This window comes from Pygocentrus nattereri, chromosome 17, assembly GCF_015220715.1.
Source record: "Pygocentrus nattereri isolate fPygNat1 chromosome 17, fPygNat1.pri, whole genome shotgun sequence".
Classification (NCBI taxonomy): Eukaryota; Metazoa; Chordata; class Actinopteri; order Characiformes; family Serrasalmidae; genus Pygocentrus; species Pygocentrus nattereri.
The window spans coordinates 30155008-30173777 of record NC_051227.1 but is presented as its reverse complement, the minus strand read 5'-3'; the positions used below and the strand labels follow the sequence as shown (position 1 = coordinate 30173777).

At 38.5% G+C, this 18770-nt stretch overlaps 1 protein-coding gene across 5 annotated transcripts in view; it reads right to left on the bottom strand.

Moving 5' to 3' along the window:
• Nucleotides 1–3271: 3271 nt before the first annotated feature.
• Nucleotides 3272–18770, bottom strand: part of nf1a (neurofibromin 1a) — a 77071-nt gene continuing 61572 nt past the window's right edge. For 2 of the 5 annotated variants that reach the window (XM_037546552.1, XM_037546553.1), the window contains 17 exons: nt 18681–18742; nt 18418–18559; nt 17008–17109; nt 16605–16745; nt 16384–16510; nt 15562–15693; nt 15329–15464; nt 14804–14961; nt 14389–14511; nt 13649–13767; nt 13027–13127; nt 12005–12147; nt 11485–11531; nt 9919–10135; nt 9521–9598; nt 8526–8579; nt 3272–6482 (listed from right to left, as the gene is read on the bottom strand). In XM_037546552.1, the coding sequence (XP_037402449.1) occupies nt 6340–6482; nt 8526–8579; nt 9521–9598; nt 9919–10135; nt 11485–11531; nt 12005–12147; nt 13027–13127; nt 13649–13767; nt 14389–14511; nt 14804–14961; nt 15329–15464; nt 15562–15693; nt 16384–16510; nt 16605–16745; nt 17008–17109; nt 18418–18559; nt 18681–18742 (2025 nt within the window). In that variant the 3' untranslated portion in view covers nt 3272–6339. Of the gene's footprint in view, nt 6483–8525; nt 8580–9454; nt 9599–9918; nt 10136–11484; nt 11532–12004; nt 12148–13026; nt 13128–13648; nt 13768–14388; nt 14512–14803; nt 14962–15328; nt 15465–15561; nt 15694–16383; nt 16511–16604; nt 16746–17007; nt 17110–18417; nt 18560–18680; nt 18743–18770 lie in introns of all 5 variants that reach the window. The other 3 variants (XR_005131717.1, XM_037546555.1, XM_037546554.1) reach the window with 3 other exon arrangements.

The window sequence follows — 18770 nt, the reverse complement described above, 5'->3', positions numbered from 1 at the left end:
AAACAAAACCAGTCTAATTGGTCCTCACTTGTATCTAATGGAATGTTGGGTAATAGGCTGCTGCTGAGTCTGCACTGATGCAGTCTTCATAGGCCTAAACGTAAATGCCCCCTTCACTTGCCTCATATACATCAAAACTTGTAAAACACTGATTTTGGTGTTGACAAGAGGTTTGCATCTTGTAAGCTTTCTAACTCTGTCACTAGTACAGGGGCATCTAATATTGTCCATGAAGGACTGGAGTGGCTACAGGGTTTCATTCCAAACAAGCAGAGGCGCACTTGGTTCTACTTATTTAATCAGTTGGTCTTGGTGTCCAAACAACAGCTCATGTGAGCTCCTGCTTTGTTGGAATGAAAACCTGCAGCCACACCGGCCGTCTGCTGAGAAGACTGGACACTCTTGCACTAGAGAGTTGCTACAGATGGGAGGTTTTCTTGTGATTTGAATGACAGTCGCTAATATTTTATTATTATTCATAGTTTAGCAGCATATTTTTTTCTGAGTTCATTAGTTTTGTCTGTTGACTCAGAAGACAGAGACCCACAGGAGAAGCTTGGTGATGTGAGTGGGCTCAATGCAGAGGTGGGTAGAGTAGCCTAAATCAATACACCACAGTGAAAGTTATTACTTGGGTGAAATAAAGACTGAAGTGCAAAAATCTTTCCAAAGAATAACATAAGCAGACATACACAAGCATCAGGTCAAAAAATGACTAAAGTACTGCAGAACATCTTAGTAAATCCAACATCTATCAGCATAGAACCTGAAGTTAGATAAGCTCTGTTCCTTTCTTTTCAATGAAATCTTGGTCAAAAATAAATGATAAATCAGAGGTGACCAGCTGCAGAGCAGCACAGATGCTGTCACCAACAACACAAAAATGAACTTAAGCATAAAAAAGGAATGAATTAATAAATGTTAATAACTAATGTGTAACTGGATAACAGGTTTCTTCATGAATAAACTGTGTCAGTCAAAGTATTACAGTTTCCATCAAATACAAATCCATCAAAATTTTACATCAGTAAATATAACAAGTAAATGCAATTCATCTCTGGGTTGATGTAATAATTGTATAAAAGAAATATAATAGTAAATTAGTGTGTTTATCATACAACCCTGTTTACGAAAAGGTTGGGATGCTGTGCAAAATGTAAATGAAAACAGAATTAAATGATGTGCAAATGACTTCAACACTATAATTTATTGAAAATACTACAAAGAGAACATCATTTTAAAGTTAGAACTAAAGTTTAAAGTTACTCTACAAGTGTTTGTGAACTCACACACATTATCTAAACCACATAGTCTTCAGGGTCATGGGGTGGTGGGGTGGGGCACTGAAGCCTTTCCAAGTGGTCATTGGGCAGAAGGCAGGAAACACACTGGGCTGGTTGCTAGTCCATCTCAAGCCAGACATGTCATGTGTACAGATTCACCGGTATACCATTGCAGATGCTGGATTTGAACTGTGCACTGATAACAAGCCAGGTGGTCCCTCTCTTCTTTAGCCCAGAGAATGCTGGTGTCCATGATTTCCAAATAGAACTTCAAATTTTGATTTGTCAGACCATAGAACACTTTTCCAACTTCACCTCAGTTCATCTTAAATGAGGTCGGGCCCAGAGAAGGCAACAGTGTTTCTGGATCCTGTTTATGGTTTCTTCACTGCATCATTTTTAACTTGCATTTGTGGATGCAGTGACAAACTGTCTTCAGAGCCAATGGTTTTTCAGAAGTGTTCCTCAGCCTGTGCAGTGATTTCCATTACAGGATTGTGTCTGGTTTTAATGCAGTGCAGACTGAGGGTCCAAAGATTATGGCCAGCCAGTTAGGCCTGGGTGACAGGGTGACGTAATCAGATATCGTCAATGATGGACAGGTAACCAACACTGAGTAAGAATGGGGCCTTTAAAAGCTCCAGTTACCTCCCCACTTTGTCTGCTACGTGTGTTTCAGTGAGTAAAATATGCGGAATTTTCTGTGCAGATTGGGCGGTTAGCTGAATTATGAAAACGCATTGTTTTTAACGTGGAAGGCACGTGGGTATAGTTTTGGAAATCCTTGCAGTCTGAAGTTTCTCCAGCAGGGAGCGCTGTTAGGAGGCAAGTAGCCACGAATCTGAAGCGAAGCTCATAAATTCTGTTTTTATTAACGTTCATAATAAAGACGGACGAAGTTGTCAGAAGATGATACTCACTATTATGTTACTTATTATTTGAGTTTTTTATTATATGACTTTTAGTAAAGATTTTCATGAAAACAGTTAATATAAAAAAAGCAAATTAATTAAAACAGACCACAAAATAGGTCCAAGCTGTGGCGGACGGGAGTGTATGCTTTGAGGCGGGTGGGCGTAGGGGGGTTCTTTTTTTCTTTAAAGAAGAAAATATGGCGGAAATTGTTTTTAGATATCACCCAGGCCTACAGCCAATATTGTTTTCGGCCTTGTCCAATCCCTACAGAGATTTCTCTGGACTCTCTCAATCGTTTAATGATATTATGTAGCGTAGGTGCTGTTTTCTTTCATAGAGAGGTGAAGCCCCCCTAACCTGTAGAAGACAGAGAGAAATTCCTCACCTGGCAGTCCTCTACTGATCCTCACAGAACAGGCAGACTGAGTGGGCTTCTTCCCATTCTGGAAAAGCAAACGCGGAGAGTTCCACCACCTCATTTCTGATATTTATGAGAGCTTTCGGCTACAGTGAGGACGTTAAACTCAGTTTAAACCATCCCTATACTGACAAACCGTCACGCAATAAGGGAAAGATCTGCTGTATTGCATATTGGTAAAAAAGCTATATATAACTAAAAAGAGAGAATTGGGGCAATAAACACGGTCACATCCAGGGAAGAGTGAGGCTATACTTGATAGGATATTATTTTGGTATTAATTTCAATTCAATACAGGCACATATTCTGAAGATATGGAAATAAAATGAATAAAGGACAGAAATAAGAATGCAGTGATGTGACGAGAACCTTTAGTATATTAAAATTATTTTTTGCAGTTTTTGAACACATTCTAACAATAAGCCTTTATTTGTGTGTAGGCTTGTGTGTTCTTTCGAAATGGCCTCTTGAAATAAATATAATCAGCTTCCTTAAAATGAAGAAAAAAACCCCAAATATAATTAGTATTAATCACCTTTTTTCTCTTTTCTATAGTTCATTGATCTGGGGAGACTAAAACCCTTCAAACATTTTAAAAGATGGAGTATGAAGACAAACCACTGACATTAAAAGAAAAATGCACATTTGACACAACTGACAGGGTAGTGGACAACTTTTATTATGAACACAGGTATAATTAAATTGCCATGTTATACATGTACAGCAACTAACTGCTTTACAAAAAAAGCAATACAATGTCATATTTACAATCATATAACTTCCAATTTTACACAAAAATATGTACAAATGACAAATGTGCTGTTTACAGATGACTGGTGCAATTAAAATGTGGCAAATGCTTCAAATCAACACAGCTTTGCATTACATAATACACATCATTACTTATTTTCAATGTACGCAGTGTTTCTTAACCACATACTGCGATGAAAAATGAGCAAGACGTTATCTTGCGTCATAGTTCATACACATTTCAAAAGGCTGAAGGGCAAGCATGCTTCCACTAAACTGCAGCGCAGGCAGTCACCTACATCGTACCTGCATCTATAGCTTTACAGATTAGGCTTCTATATATCCTGAGAACTTTATGCAGTTAAATTCAGCTGTGTACCATCAAGTCAATGTCTGGGATTAGTGAATGCATAACTGATAGAGACAGAGAGAGATTATCGATTTGGTTAGCTGAAACCCATCAGTCCTTTGCGTGGAATGCAGGTGTTAAAATGCTTCTAACTTGAATTAAAAACTTTATAAATTGCCCTGTTAGAATATTTAAGGTAGCAGATAATAATGCTTACATTTTCCCAAACTGCCTCTGCATAGTCATCAGCTGAAAGTACAGACACCCTTGCACCCTTAAAATGACTAATTATATATAGACAACGGGGTTACATATAACAACATAAAACATTCTGAAGCTACATGGTTTAGACAATGGAAAAAACACAACATAAAAAAAATACAAAAAAATACAAATCAGCATAAACAAGCCAAAGAAGAACAGACCATGGAAATGCTGGACAGGTTTGGTCCCAATTCCAAAAGCAAAGCATGAGGCACTGTTATTTATATCTGGACAACACAGAAATTACAGAGGCAAACCATTTAAGGCAATTAATGCTTAGCAGATACAGTGGTTCAAAATATATAGGTATAGTGGTTGAGGGGGAAAAAAAAAAGAAGAAAAAACTAAATTACAACCGATTGTAAACAGATAACAGACTTTGGTTTCCTTAAATAAGAAGTGGGTAATGCTTCATGCATTTGGTAGGTACCCTTTTGTAGTGCTAGTTTCCCTTTAAAAAAACAGTGTCAGTGAGGAAAGAAAATACCTAACTAGAGAAATAAAGTCTAAGAAACAGTATCCAAGGTACGATAGTGTATAGCAATGATTTTCACCTTTTCTCCAGGAAAAAAAAAAAGAAGGGGCATGTATGAACACTAGAGAATATTGCACATCAGCAAACTGCCACAGGTCATGAGCATTATGTTGAGTTGTACATTGTAGTGGTATTTTGTTGAAAATGTAAGTAAAACGATACATTTGTCATATATCCATAGTGGGGAGGGACATGAATAAGCATGCAACATACATTTAAGCCAAACCCTTGCTTACAATGGCCTGAAATGAACAAATAAAGAAAAACTTAAGTGAGACATTGTTATGAACATGATCTACAGACAGTCACAAAGGAAAACAAACCATCCTCTTCTCTTTTTGTGATCTATCCTTTGGTGCAATGTCACCATGCCTCCCTCTTGATATCCTGGGGTTTGGGGGGCTGGCACTGATGGCTTTGCTGTGCGCTTTGTGCCACTCATTGGGATTAGTAGATAGAGTAGCACTTCATTCTGAAAGGGTGCCAGTAATTGAGCATATAAACATCACCTCATCTCCCTTTCTCTCTTTACTTATGCCCTTTAAACACATAAGACAGACAAAATACTATATATTTGCATTGAAACTAAAATCATTTTAAGTTACCGGTGGCCGATTACAGCTCTGTTCATGTCTGAATCCCCAAAAGCTCTCAAGTGTCATTATTGTCTCTATAGGAATCTGACCACATAAGCACTCTATTCTCAGTCAGTATTCTTGGTAATATCACTTGAATGATTAATGGTTATAGGAGAACAGTGATTAAGAGATACTGTCATTTGATTGAGTTATCTACCTCCACAGAATAAATATCTACAGTAAATGCAGCAAGTAATGATGCATATATATTTGAAGATCATATGATACTTTTTTCCTCTTTACAGTGCAGCAATGTATGGACATATGTATATGTGAAGAACACTTCTCTATAATTAGTACCTGTTTTTCCCTTCCTCAGCTTATCTTACAAAATATACACAGCTGATAATCCTGACAAAGGCACACAATGGACTAAACAGCAACCCAAAATGTGTGATCATCATCATCATCATCATCATCATCATCATCCTTGTCCTCTTCGTCCACATCGGTTCCATATATACACATCTGCTTAGCATCAGAATGACATCCGATTGCCAGTCTAGACGGCAAGCCTGTGGATATCAGGTTCTCTAAGGACCTGCTGATTCACTCATCTATTCTCAGGACAAATGGATCCTGCCAAACACTTTGAGGCTGTCTTTCTCCACAGTCAGTTTTGGTCAGGCGTAGTGGTTGCTTTAACGCAAGTCCCTGGTTTTGAGGTTTTTCGAGACCTTACTGTCGCAGGCCTTCAGCATTCAATCTCAAAAAACGTAGAGAACTTTCAAGGGCAAGCTGGTGGCTTGTTCTACAGTCTGTATAATCTCCTGCTGATGCTGAAGATTAAAATAGCAGAAAGTGTCTTCAGACTCATGTGGGCTCCCTCAGGCTCCCCTGACTTTGCGGGAGAAAAAGGATGTGGTGAGCTGCAGAGAAATGTGCAAATTTACCACGTCTTCTCTTCATGCATCCGTCAAAAGCACCTCAAGACGGCCAATTCTGAACTTTAGTGCCGAGAGGTTCAGTGCTCAACTCAGTCTCTTAGATCTTTATCCTCCACATGCAAACATACAGGTAAACATTGTTCTTTCTCTCCAGGCTTCCGCAACAAACAAAAGCTCAAACGTAAGCGGTTCTTCTACTCAGGAACCTTCTTAGACTGGTCAACATAGCAACAGAAACTGTTAATGTAGAAAGGTAATTAATGCAGCCTCGTGCATACCAAATGTGGTCTCAGAGCATTTTCAGACAATCTTCTTGATACTGGTGCGTTTGAAGCTGCCAGCACTGCGCTGTTTCTGCACCTGACTGGCTGAACCGTGACGTGCTCGGCCACCACTGCATAGGCTGGAGGTAGGGGACAGCTCCACATTCTCCTTATCAATACCTGCAGGGGAGAAGACAGATAAATTACAAACATTTCTACTCACAAACACCAAACTCACAATTCCATGGAGATTAACATTATTTGAACCTCTGCAACTTCATTCTTTATTGTTTATTTAGATCTCCATCAGCCTCCACATAGTGGTTGCTAGTCTTCCTGGGTTCCAAAAAACTGTATAACTTTAGGTTGATCATAGGTAATAGATAGGTAATCTGGGTTTTTCCAAAAAGGTCAGACAATAAAAGTGGACTTAACTGACTTAACAGACAATATATAAATTATAATACAATTAATATATATACAATGATACTATAGAAAAAAATATTATTGTAGGAAAGAACAGTAAGATCATTTTTTAGAATATGCATTTTAATCATGCAAACTGCAATCCAATCACCACAGTATTCAGAAAATTAACTGAACTCCTTCATTAACTGTGACCTCCATCATTTATAAATTAGTTTCATTGTAGTGACCAAATATTTTTGTTAGTTACTGAATAATAAGTGTTAATGTTGTTAACTGAATAGCAAGCCTGCAGGTTAAGGGCTTACCCTGCAAACTGTTTAGGTATTAACACATTTATTACTGGCAAACTTTCATCTTTCCACTATACCTAGTGATCATGTGTTATATCATCACACATAATTTAACTATTAAACCTTTATTTTGATATGAGCATCAATAACCATTTTGGTCAAACCACTTACCCAACAGGAACCACAAATGAAAGTAAAAGAAAGTAACAGAAATGTGTCTGTCATATGAGTCATATGGCTTTAATACCAGCATCAACCAGAAGGGGTCTCAAGACACTATAGTTCTGCATGCTCACAAAGTCCAAACTCGCAAAGAAACACAAGGAGAATTCTTTTTGATGAATTCACAATTTTGCTACAATCTATACGGCCTGCAATTTACCATTAAAATGTTAAACTATGTGTAAACTTCCTAACACTCTTTTACTTGAAATATATAATAGAGAAGGGTAATTTATTTTCTGTTTGTGCTGTTTGCTTTTGTGTCGACATAGGACTGAGTACAGAAAGCCAACATCTTTTACGTTACTGACCGAATTACTTCAGTACTATACTATACTGAAGTATACTATACAACATTCTGTGTCACTGAATACCAGATTTCAAAACCTAAGCAGCTTAGTCTCAATATCCATGAGCCAATAAACATGTTAATTTCAAAATCGAGAGTGCTGATTGGCCGTCTAAAGTAGATTCCATGTGCAATGAGTGAAGACCCCCCACTTCCAATGCCTCACAATCATTTCTGGTTTAAGCCACTCCCACTCTCGGTTTCTACCTTAAAGGGAGAGATCAAAAACGTATTGTTCAAGAACCGCTACTGAAGTTAAAGTATCAGTACTGTTCAATATTATTTTACTTTATTTTAAATACTTTCATTAACTTTGTAACTTCTGTTCCCTTCTGTTTTCCCTTGCCATTTGGGTTAATCTCATTTGCATTTTGTATATCATTTCTTGGGTGATGTGCGGGGGCTGTGGAAAGTGGTCCTTTGTCATGTAACAACCCCCAATGCTTAGCCTATCTTGACATCTGGTTATCTATACCTCCAAATCTAGCAACGTGGGAGACTGTAAATTCCTGGGTGGACCTCAACACTTCTATTTTAATTACAAAGGTGGAGGCAGCCGGCCATCAAATGGGGGGGCCTTTTGGGGTCATTGAGATCGAGGCAACTGGTGGGTGTGACTATAAGAGTGATTAATGTCTAAGCTAAGTAGACTCGCTTGGTGGGAAGATGCGCATTCATTAAACTTCTTTTTCCTCCAGTCTCCACTCCTGTTTTCTTCAAGAAACAAATGCCTGCCAGCAGAAGTCAACAGTACTGGTAACAGTTTTGAAAAATTATGAGTGAGACCCAAACCTGCCACTGCACCTCTACTACAGAATTAGCTACATGGCTAGAAATAATTCGAATATTTTTAAACAGAAGCAGTAGTTGATCACAGATCAGCAGAAAAGGGAAAGATCTGGCTTTTAGCACACAGCAGCAATGCGTGAATACCTGGGAGGACGAGGTGTGGTGGAAACACAGCCGACTTAGAGCAAGGCAGAGAGGCTTCACACACACACACACACACACACACACACACACACACACACACACACACACACACACACACACACACACACACACACACACACAAAGGGTGGAAAAGAAAACAGACATGAGTGACATTCACAACTCAAAATGGAGAAGAAAAGACAATGAATGGAAGAAACCGAACTAAAAGCAAAAGTGACAGCTCATTCTTTTTTTACATGATCCTTTATGAACACTAAAAAATCGATACAGCAAATAACTGATCTTAACTAGCCTGAGTGAGTCATATAAACCTTTATATTTAACAGGTAAGCAAGGGGGCTGTACTTGATTATTTTATAATGGATCCACAGTAAGTGTAAAATCAAATACTGAATGAACTATGAGCAATTGGTGGGAGTGCATATTAGAAATTTTAAAGGGCCCATATCCTACACTTTTTGAATGGCTTTGGATGTTAAAACAGTTGTTTAACATGACTTGCCAGCCTTCTTTGTTCCTTATAATTCAACAAGCTGTCTTTGTTATTGTATTGTAAATGACCTGTTCTAATTAGCTATCCTGTACTGTGTCTAGGCTGGCTACACTCATGGAGGCTGAGTACATGTAATATATGAGTAAATGTGCTAGCTTTTTTGACATCACAAAAACAATGAACTCAAAACAGGCCATGTTTGCAGTTTAGTTTCCATACCATGTGGACCATATGAATGTTAAAGTTTCAAATTGTACCAATGTTTACATCGTACATAAACCTTTTATTAAAAAAAGTTAAGAACATTTATTCCATAATATGGGCCCTTTAATATCAAGCTTTTTTCAGCCACTTCAAGCATCACTACCACTACAGAAAGAAAAGTACAGAAGCGGTAGGCACTTAAACCAGTTACCAAAGTCAGCAAACTATAGAACTGGACATTAAATGCCCATCACAGCTCTATAGTTTAGGCTTGTACCAGCGGTTTTCGGTGGCATCTCTTCTGTTGTCCTGGCATGAGACATAGTCGGGGAGCGTCTATAAACTATAGGGCCCTCTGAATTGACAGCACATTCCAAACAAAGAAGAGAAAGTGCAGTGAAGTTAATGTAGAACACACATACACACCTTAGCACACACACTTTTGCACATTATAAACCACTATGAAGTGGAGAAACTGAAGAAGAAAGAGGGAAGAAAAAAAAAAAGTATGTCTGTAAACAGGCCAGGGACACGATATGACAAAGACACAGAGGTAACCCTAAACATGGCACAACAATCCTCACACTTAGTGTTAATCATTATGAGAAACAATTATTTTTATAATAAACATGCACACATGCTAGTCTATGTGTGCAGGTAAACGTATGTGCTGACCTGGCGAGTGCTGTGAGGTTGCCAGTGAGGTCATGGAGTTGGAGAGGTTGAGGTTGGCTGTGATGCTGAGCTGGCTCTGAACACTGGGGGGGTATGGTGAGGTGGGTGTTCGCTGGGACTCCTCCCCTCCCTCCTCTTCAATACCTGGAAGGTAGGTGTCAATCAAAGCGTCCAGGAACTTCACCACCAGTTCAGCATAATCTGGAATCTGGGTTTGCTGCAAGCCAAAAAGGAGTAGTGTTTAGTGATATGCTCAAAATGCTCTATAAGCCAATAGTATGTGGACACCCCATATTTTGAGGGGACACATCCTTTGAGTTCAGGTGTTTGTCAGACCCACTACTAACAAGTGTATAATAGTAGTAGAAGAATAGGTTGTATACAGGCCACTTAGTCAAGCGTAAGTGCTATTATTGTGAAATGGAAGTTCAGCCACAAAGTGGTAGACTTTGCAATCTCACATAACAGAGCTGCTGCTGAAGTGTGCAGCGCGTGTGCACTGCCTATTTTATTTAACATCACTCACTAAAGAGTTCTACATGACATATGAACTGTGCGTTGGGTGAAGTTTGCTTGTTTTGATTTGCAGTAGAGCAACGATTCTAAAGCAATACAGAACTTCTCTTTCTTCATGACATACTCTTCCACTATTTTTAAAACACATGCAAAAATCAAAATAAGCCATCTTTGGACACCAAATATGTCTTTGCTAATCAACTATATTCGGGCTAAGGGAAAAGGGTGTAAATTAGATTGAACCATTCAGAGGGTTTGTTCTAGTGTAACTTTAACAAGCAGCAAATCAAAAACATCCATAAAATAAGTATAAATTAAATGATAAATCTGTAAATAGAATATATCTTAGTATAAACAACACCTTTAATGCCTTTTGCTTGCAACAGGCAATTTGATGTTGTAAGCAAATAGCTAGACTTCTTCTCCCTACCTGTCTAGTGAGTAAAAGGCACACATCACCCCTACTGTTTTAATGTAGAAGTTATTCAAATTGTTGCTGCTAATACTAGACTTAAGAACACTGCATTAATGCACTTGATTCTGATAACTATTGTTGTTTTATTGTGCAGGCCAACAGGAGAATCAAACAAGTTTTACAAAACCAGCCAGCACTTGACTTGTTGGTCTAGTTGCAGGCTAAAGCAAATGGATGGTGTCATTGATCGTAAGCCACTCAACAGAACGAGAAATTCTTTCTGACTGCCTTTAGACTATCAATAGGCAATGATTCTGCTGCCCATTTCCTGTCAACAGGCCACAAAGAAGCCCTTTAGAAGTAGAAGGCTGTGGCAGTATAGAACTGCAGCAGATTCTATGAGCGGTACACATAAATGGCACATAGCTTCATTTGCCTTGAAGTTGCATGTACTTTTCAAACTACACAGCAATGTGCAGAAAGTTCTGTGTATGCAGGGGGAAATGCAATGGATGCAGAGACGGTTTGATGCAGGCAAGCTGTAGACACTTCAGTAGGAAAGTGATAACTTAGCAGGTTGAATTTCGCATTTCCTGGGCAAGACAAAAGGCATATATAAGGACAATTAATCATACCTTAGAGAAGGGTCCGGCAAATCTCCACAGTCCATTAAAACCGAAGCCTGCAAGAAAGAGGGAGGTGACAGTGGAGTGATGACAGAGCGCGCGTGCGAGAGAGAGAGAGAGAGAGAGAGAGAGAGAGAGAGAGAGAGAGAGAGAGAGAGAGAGAGAGAGAGAGAGAGAGAGAGAGAGAGAGAGAGAGAGAGAGAGAGAGAGAGAGAGAGAGAGAGAATGAAAGAAGGGAAGGGGCATAGATGTTTGGCAGTCAGCACAAGTAAACTAAATTCCACTTAACCAATTAAGTCAGGAAAAAAAACAAAAAAAACAAACAAAAAACCCTACATATATATATATATATATATATATATATATATATATATATATATATATATATATATATATATATATATATATATATATACACATATACACACACACACACACACACACACACACACACACGTACACACGTACACACGTACACACGTACACACACGCACTTCAATGTCATAAGAGCATGAACAAGTGTTTTTACTCTGAAGGCAGGAGGGCTGATACTGAGGGGGCGATTCCTCGTGGTAGACCACACTCTGGACAATACCATGAACAGGATTCAGGAGGTTGGGGTCCTGGCACATGGACAGCAGGGTGCTGATCTTGGAGTCCAGCAGATTGTACCTGGAGCATCAGACCATGCTTTCATTAGTCATCAGATAAAGCTTTAATTAGCACTTAAAGTTTTCATCTTTTAAAGACAGGAGAAAACCAAGCTCTGCTTTTACTTCGGAACGAACAAATAAACAAACAAAATAAAATGTTTCTGTCCTACTGAAAAATGAACTTAATGGCCTGGTTGGCTGTAAATAAATATAAAGTCTCTAGTTTTTGCACAGTACTGTATATATAGTTATTTCTTTTCTGCAGACACCAGAAAACTATTCAGATGTATAACTGAGCATCATAAAATGTATCAATATCAAAATGATAAATTATTTTTGAATGTTGCCAGTCCTAGAAAAACGTCATTTATATTCAGTTAAACATTTTGTTCACAGTTCATTTATCAACATTTGCATGACAAAGTGAACAGAGTGGCCCACTTCCTACTCATTCAAAGCAAGCCAGACCCATCATGACATATGTGCTACAATACCTGCCACATTATATAGTTCAGATAAGAATCAAAATGCCAACTACTATTTTCTATGAGTTGCATGAGGCTTCTAAAAGAACATCTTTCACAAAAGCCACAAGTAACAAGTCTTTACAGGCTGCCTGACTCAAACACGAGTGCCTCTGTACAAGCATTCTACCACAGAGCAACCTACTCTGCAATAACCTCAGTGCTTGTTTTTTTTTTTCCCCCTCACTGATGAAGCTCACTTCCAACTTTCTTCCACTTTCACTCATGGGAACTAGAACACCACAATTTTTCAACACCCATCTTCTTCAAATATATTCAGCTCAGGCCACAGCTGACTTTTTCTGTGTCGTGTGATATAAAAAAAGAAAAAGAAAGAAAAAAAAGAAACACAGCTTGGAGGCCCAGACACTCACACTACTGGAAACACTTTTGGGAAGACCACACTGGCTTCAGCCAGATACTCGTATAAGATCCTCTGGTGGAACTCATCTGTGGTGTATTTCACTTGAGTGGCCTGCAACACAGGAGATCACTCAGCACAAATGCCAGAGCACAAAAAAGATCCTAGAAATTTTACTGTTTTTTTTTGGTGTGTAAACTAAGCAATAAAACTGTTCATAATGATTCTTCATACATTATTTTCTTTTCTAGCATGAAAAAAGATCAAGAGAGAAAAACTGCTAGAGAAAGAAAAAAAATAGAGGCTTGTAAGCAGAGGTGGGCAATGTGATATTTTACCATTATTGTGATAAATTATATTAAAAGACGCTTTTCTAAGCATATCATGGACACTCGGCATGTGAAGAAAACTGACTCCCGAAGTTTCGCTAAAAAGTGTGCATAATTACTTAGCAGAACTCCCTATAGTTGTACAATTATTGTTATTATTATTATTATTCTTAAACATGGCATTACAAGTACTATTGTCTGGAACAGTGTATCATGAAAATGTCTCAAAGTTAATGATGATATTTTTGCCATACTGCCCACTCATACTTGTGAGGGAGGTGGACCAGGGAGAGTAGAGGTTCTCACCAGCACAGTGAGAAGCAGGGTCTGAATCTTGGGGTCAGTGAGGACTTCTTCATCCAGCAACACATTGGATTCTGACACAGAGACCTTGCGCAAGTGGGAGTTGGCTATTCTCTGAGTTTCTGAGGAGAGAAGGAACTTTGAGCCACTGTACTGCTTCACAGTTTGACCTTGCCCTTTTAGTGTACACTGAGCACCAAACATTTGATAACCTGTCACCTTCTTACGATTTTCAAAGAAATATTTGGTTTTTACTCCACTTAAGAAAAAATACTTGCAAAAAATTGTTAGCAGAAAACACTGGATATATTTTACAATGGTCAGTGTCATGAGTAATGGAAGGGTCTTCTTTGTCTTTCTTATGAATTTGATATGTTAGGTTATTATGAACTGACAACGAAATGTGATAATTTATTTAAAATGCTTTCATTAATTCATTCATTCATTTACTTCATTAATTCATTTCATTTCCTTCTTTCAAAAAGACCGGTCTCCCAAAACATTTGATGTGCAGTGTACATGTCATGTATACTAGAATAGCCATTTCACATATAAAGGTTAAAAAAACTGCAGCACTTCATCACATTGTAATACAAAAGTATGTTACATTATCTTAAAATGAGCCCCATCTCAGTAGATAGACAAGCTAGGTAAAAAGCGACATATTGAAATGTCTCTTTACAGAGCATTTAGAGTCTTGCTCATCTCACTGATAATCTGCAGCGGTTCTTGAACAGTCTTACCAATATCGTAATCATTCTCAGCCACTCGTCTTATCTTTGGAGGAGTGGTGATGCCTGATTCCATCTCAGGTCTCTTTGGTGCTTTGGAGTCAGATATTAAATGGTCAAAACTCTTCCGGGTGCCTACGAAACAAATTAAGAATAAGAAATGTGAATCACTGAAATTTAATACTGAACTATGGTTCATAAGAAACAGACATAACTACAGAAAGCATCAAACATGTTCATGTTTTAACATGTGACTTTTTTTTTTAAGAGTTTCTTTCTTTACAATTGCACAAACCAATCATTAAAAATGCAGCATAGAGATGCTGTAATTCCAGTAAAATCTGAGTTTACTGGCATCTAAGGGGGAAAAAAGTCTGACTTGACTGGTAAATGCAGTCAATGACAGCTCTCACTAAACATTTCTTACCCAGTAGTTTTTTGGCATTAGCCTGTGAGGGCTGCCCCATATCCACACTCATGGACTTGCGTGTGCGGGGGCTGGTTTGACCCACTGTGGGATAGTATGCTGCCAGGTAGCGCTCTGATACTTTGGGTGAGGTCCATGGCTGACTTTCCTTCAGTGGCCTGACAGGACAGAAGAACAAGGAGCAAAATAAATAATGCCATATAAAAGAAACTAAGCCCCAAACAGAATAATGAAATACTTTGTCAATACAAGTTAACGGAGGTGCTGCAGTACTTGAATAACAAACAAAAACTCAAGAATTATTTACAAAAAACTTAACTAGGCATCAAAGTTTGCATCAAAATGCTGATACATAGATGCAGACTTGAGAAAGTATACCAATATAGACTATAAGAGGAAATATGTTTGGAGGACTGCCTCCATACAGCCCTTTACCTGCATTAAAGCCATAGCAGATAATAGATAAATATAAATAAACATAAAAATAAAAGACCAATGAAAGTAAAAAAGATCTGTTTCTTTCACCTGCAGCCAGGCTCAGGGTGATAAACTGAGTACGTGTCCACAGGGAAATTCTCCATGGTAACATCTGAGAGCAACAAAGACTTTCTGTGCTTGAGACTGCAGCGGCTGCGCACCTCCTCTGAGACCGTGAGAAGAGCTATAAAGACAAACACACACACGTATCACATGAAGCAAAATGAAAGAAACAAAACATCACAGTGTGCTTGATGTGAAGTTATGATAATATCACTCACCAGCCAAGTAGGCCACACTCTGAGTGTTCACCTCAAACTTGTCACAGTTGCGGTGTTTGCCCACCAGGCCCAGAAGTGTGTGAAGGATACGAACGGTCCTGGCCACTGTGGCAGAGGATGGGTGTCTATAACCTTCAGGAGAAAAAAATGCACAGAAGGGGAGCAAAAAAAAAAACAATTAAAACACAGATAACAATGATTAGAACAAAAAGAACAAAAAAAATATTGGAATAAAAAGTATTAGAACATATTAACTGGTTTATTTTGTTTCTTATTAGCTGTGCCAAAAGCACAAGTCTCCTGAGACCCACATTAGCATAAAAATCCAATATAACACACCAAACATGATTACATAGAGACTATTGCATAATTTCACAAGTTACCTGTTTAAACTGAATATTGTTTTTCTACTTAATTTACTAACACATCTTTAAGAGATACACTATAATCACAAAGTTTGAAATCACTTATTACATTAATAACTGGTATTTTACTCAATAATACCTTATACAATATAGACTAAACTATTGTAGGTTAGACAGCAGGTTTCTGGCAGTTGTACAGTACAAGCATCATATCAGAATCTTAAACAAAACCTGTTCTACACTGATTAAAACACGGATTTCAAACTTTTGAATGGTAGGATACACTGATCTGAGAATCCCCAAAAGCTCTCTCTATAGGGTAGAGGGTGTGTGAATATCAGAATAAAACAGCAGTACACACAAGAACAAAAGCAGTAAGAGAAAAAGATTGAGATATATGGCTACTTTGCAGTGTAACACATTTTTCTGAAAATTACTGTTGCTTGTCAACCTTTACCTTTCAGCAGATGTCCCACTAGTGCAAAATTGAAGTTGGAGTTAAAGTTGAGGCCTACAAAATGGTCCATTTGTTTACAGTCCCATTCTAGAGGCTTCCGAATTTCCATAAACACCTCCTCAGGACTCTGCACAAGGATAAGCATAAGACTCATAACATTAACCTAAATGTTTCAGCACAGCAGCAGATGGAAATGGACCATGTATGGATTTGTTTAGTACCTTGTCATTAAAAACCCGTAGACTGTCTAGTGTGTGCAGGTTCTGCTCCAGCAATGCAGTCCCAGCAGAGTACAAATTCACCTCATCCAGCTGCAGCACTGCTACTGCCACCCAAAACAGAGCCTTGTGCATGGGAGAGTCCTAAATACACCAACAGACAAAACTCTTATGTTTAATCACAGTGCTATATGTACCTGTACTATCTATAGCCATCTGGAAAACCCATTTCTATTGGTCCATTCATCATTAAATATTTGCACAGTATAAAGGGCAGCTGACATTTTCAAGTAATAGAAAAGTATTAAGCACAGAAATAAAGATGAAGGTTTTCATAAGACAGGAGTGATTTTACGGATATTATGCTGCTCTTATGTGATTATTCACTGTTTAACCAGCACAGTACCTGGATGAGGAGGGGCTGTAGTTTGGTGAGTGCGATGACTGTTGCCTCAATGAGAACTTGGCTGTTGTAATTATCTGGTCCCTTTAAGCAGCTCTCCAGTCCCTGCAGAGGAAGAGCATTAATCATGCTGGCCAGTGGAGCATGGCAGCAGCAGCACGAGATACACAGCCACACTGAATGGCACAACAGCAGTTTCCTCAGCACGCTGCATTCTGCAGATAGGGCCCCCTGACATTCAGGTGCTTTGCAGAGAAACAAGCTGTCTGTCTAAACTCTCCCGAGAGAGAGAATGAGATGCACACAAGACAGCTGAACTGGAAAACAGTCAGTCATTCTTAATGAGTGGGGTTTTCTAAAGAAACACAGAAAATGACTCAGCATGATTTTGGAAGGTGTGTGTGTTGATGCAAAATATAACAAGAATGACTGCACCTACATACATTAAACTGCTTATTTTACATCATCCATCATTTGCAAATGTAAAAGTTCACTCTATTTCAGCAGCCTGAAGAGACTAAAACTTAACTCCACTAAGAGATTTTACAGTAACTAAACACAATAAAAAAAAAATCAAAATCCAATAATCTAAATTTTAAAACTTTGTTAAATCTCTAAAACTTTTTTTTGTATGACGTGTTATTTTAAGTTTTACAATGGCAAACTTCTTCTTTCAGCTACTGGCTAAAATTAAAAAAGCAAAGTTAAAGGAGACACATTTTGCTCTTTTTACCAATTAAATGTAGTTCCCTGTGCTTGCTGAAACTGTGAAAAGTATTAAAGAAATAACACCTTAATTCAGTCTTATTTTGTATGCATTGAGTGCTGTTCTCATTAACTGTCTCAGCAGAAAGAACAGAGCAAGGAGTGCGGTCACTGTTGACTCCTTCGTAAGGAAATATACTCAAAGCCTGTTACTAAATATTAATGGACCCTTTTAGCTTATGCAAAACTCTACTGAAGACAGAATGTGGCCTAATAAGCTCACAGAAAGACTGTTAAAATCAATGTAAGATAGTCTAACTCAAAAATGCAGGGTTTTCATACGTGACATAACATTGCTGTTTTACACTGTCCTATCCTTCAGATATGTCTGTGCATGAAATGGCAGCCGCAACATCGAAAGTTTGATGGCTCGGTGAGTGGGCATGTTCATTCGAGAGTGGGGGCTGGGACGTTTGCTCAATGTGAAGCAGAATCAAGCAACAAATCTTAACTGCCTGTAGAATCACATGTTTTCTGAAACAGGAAATGTGCCGAAATGCGATTGACTTCACATTTCAGAGTTTCTCAGATGGTAGGTCAGTTCTTTCATCATGAATCGTTGGGGGGAAAACTAAACAAAAAATATTATGAAAAATGTCAAACAAAACCTTTTCAACTCAAAGGGATGTGACATTCACAGACACTTACCCGGTCAATACTTAGAAGGGGACTGGCTTTGCTGAGGATACGGATGATCTGTTTGATTTGGCCATGAGTCACACGCTTACTGATGCAGCCAAACACCACCAGCGCCCGTGGTTGAAGAGACGGGTTATACTGGAAAGCAAACCTACCGAACACATACATCAAATCAATAAAAGAATAGCTTCTAGGGGGGACGGACACATACGAGAATGGAAAAACAAGGATTTACACACGGTTAGATCAATTCAGATAGAATGTTTATGTACTTTTGAGCTAACTCTGTCCACTGGTCTAGCCACTTGCATCCAGGAATGTCCCTCATACAAGCCTGAGGAGAACAAAGAGTCACTCAGTGC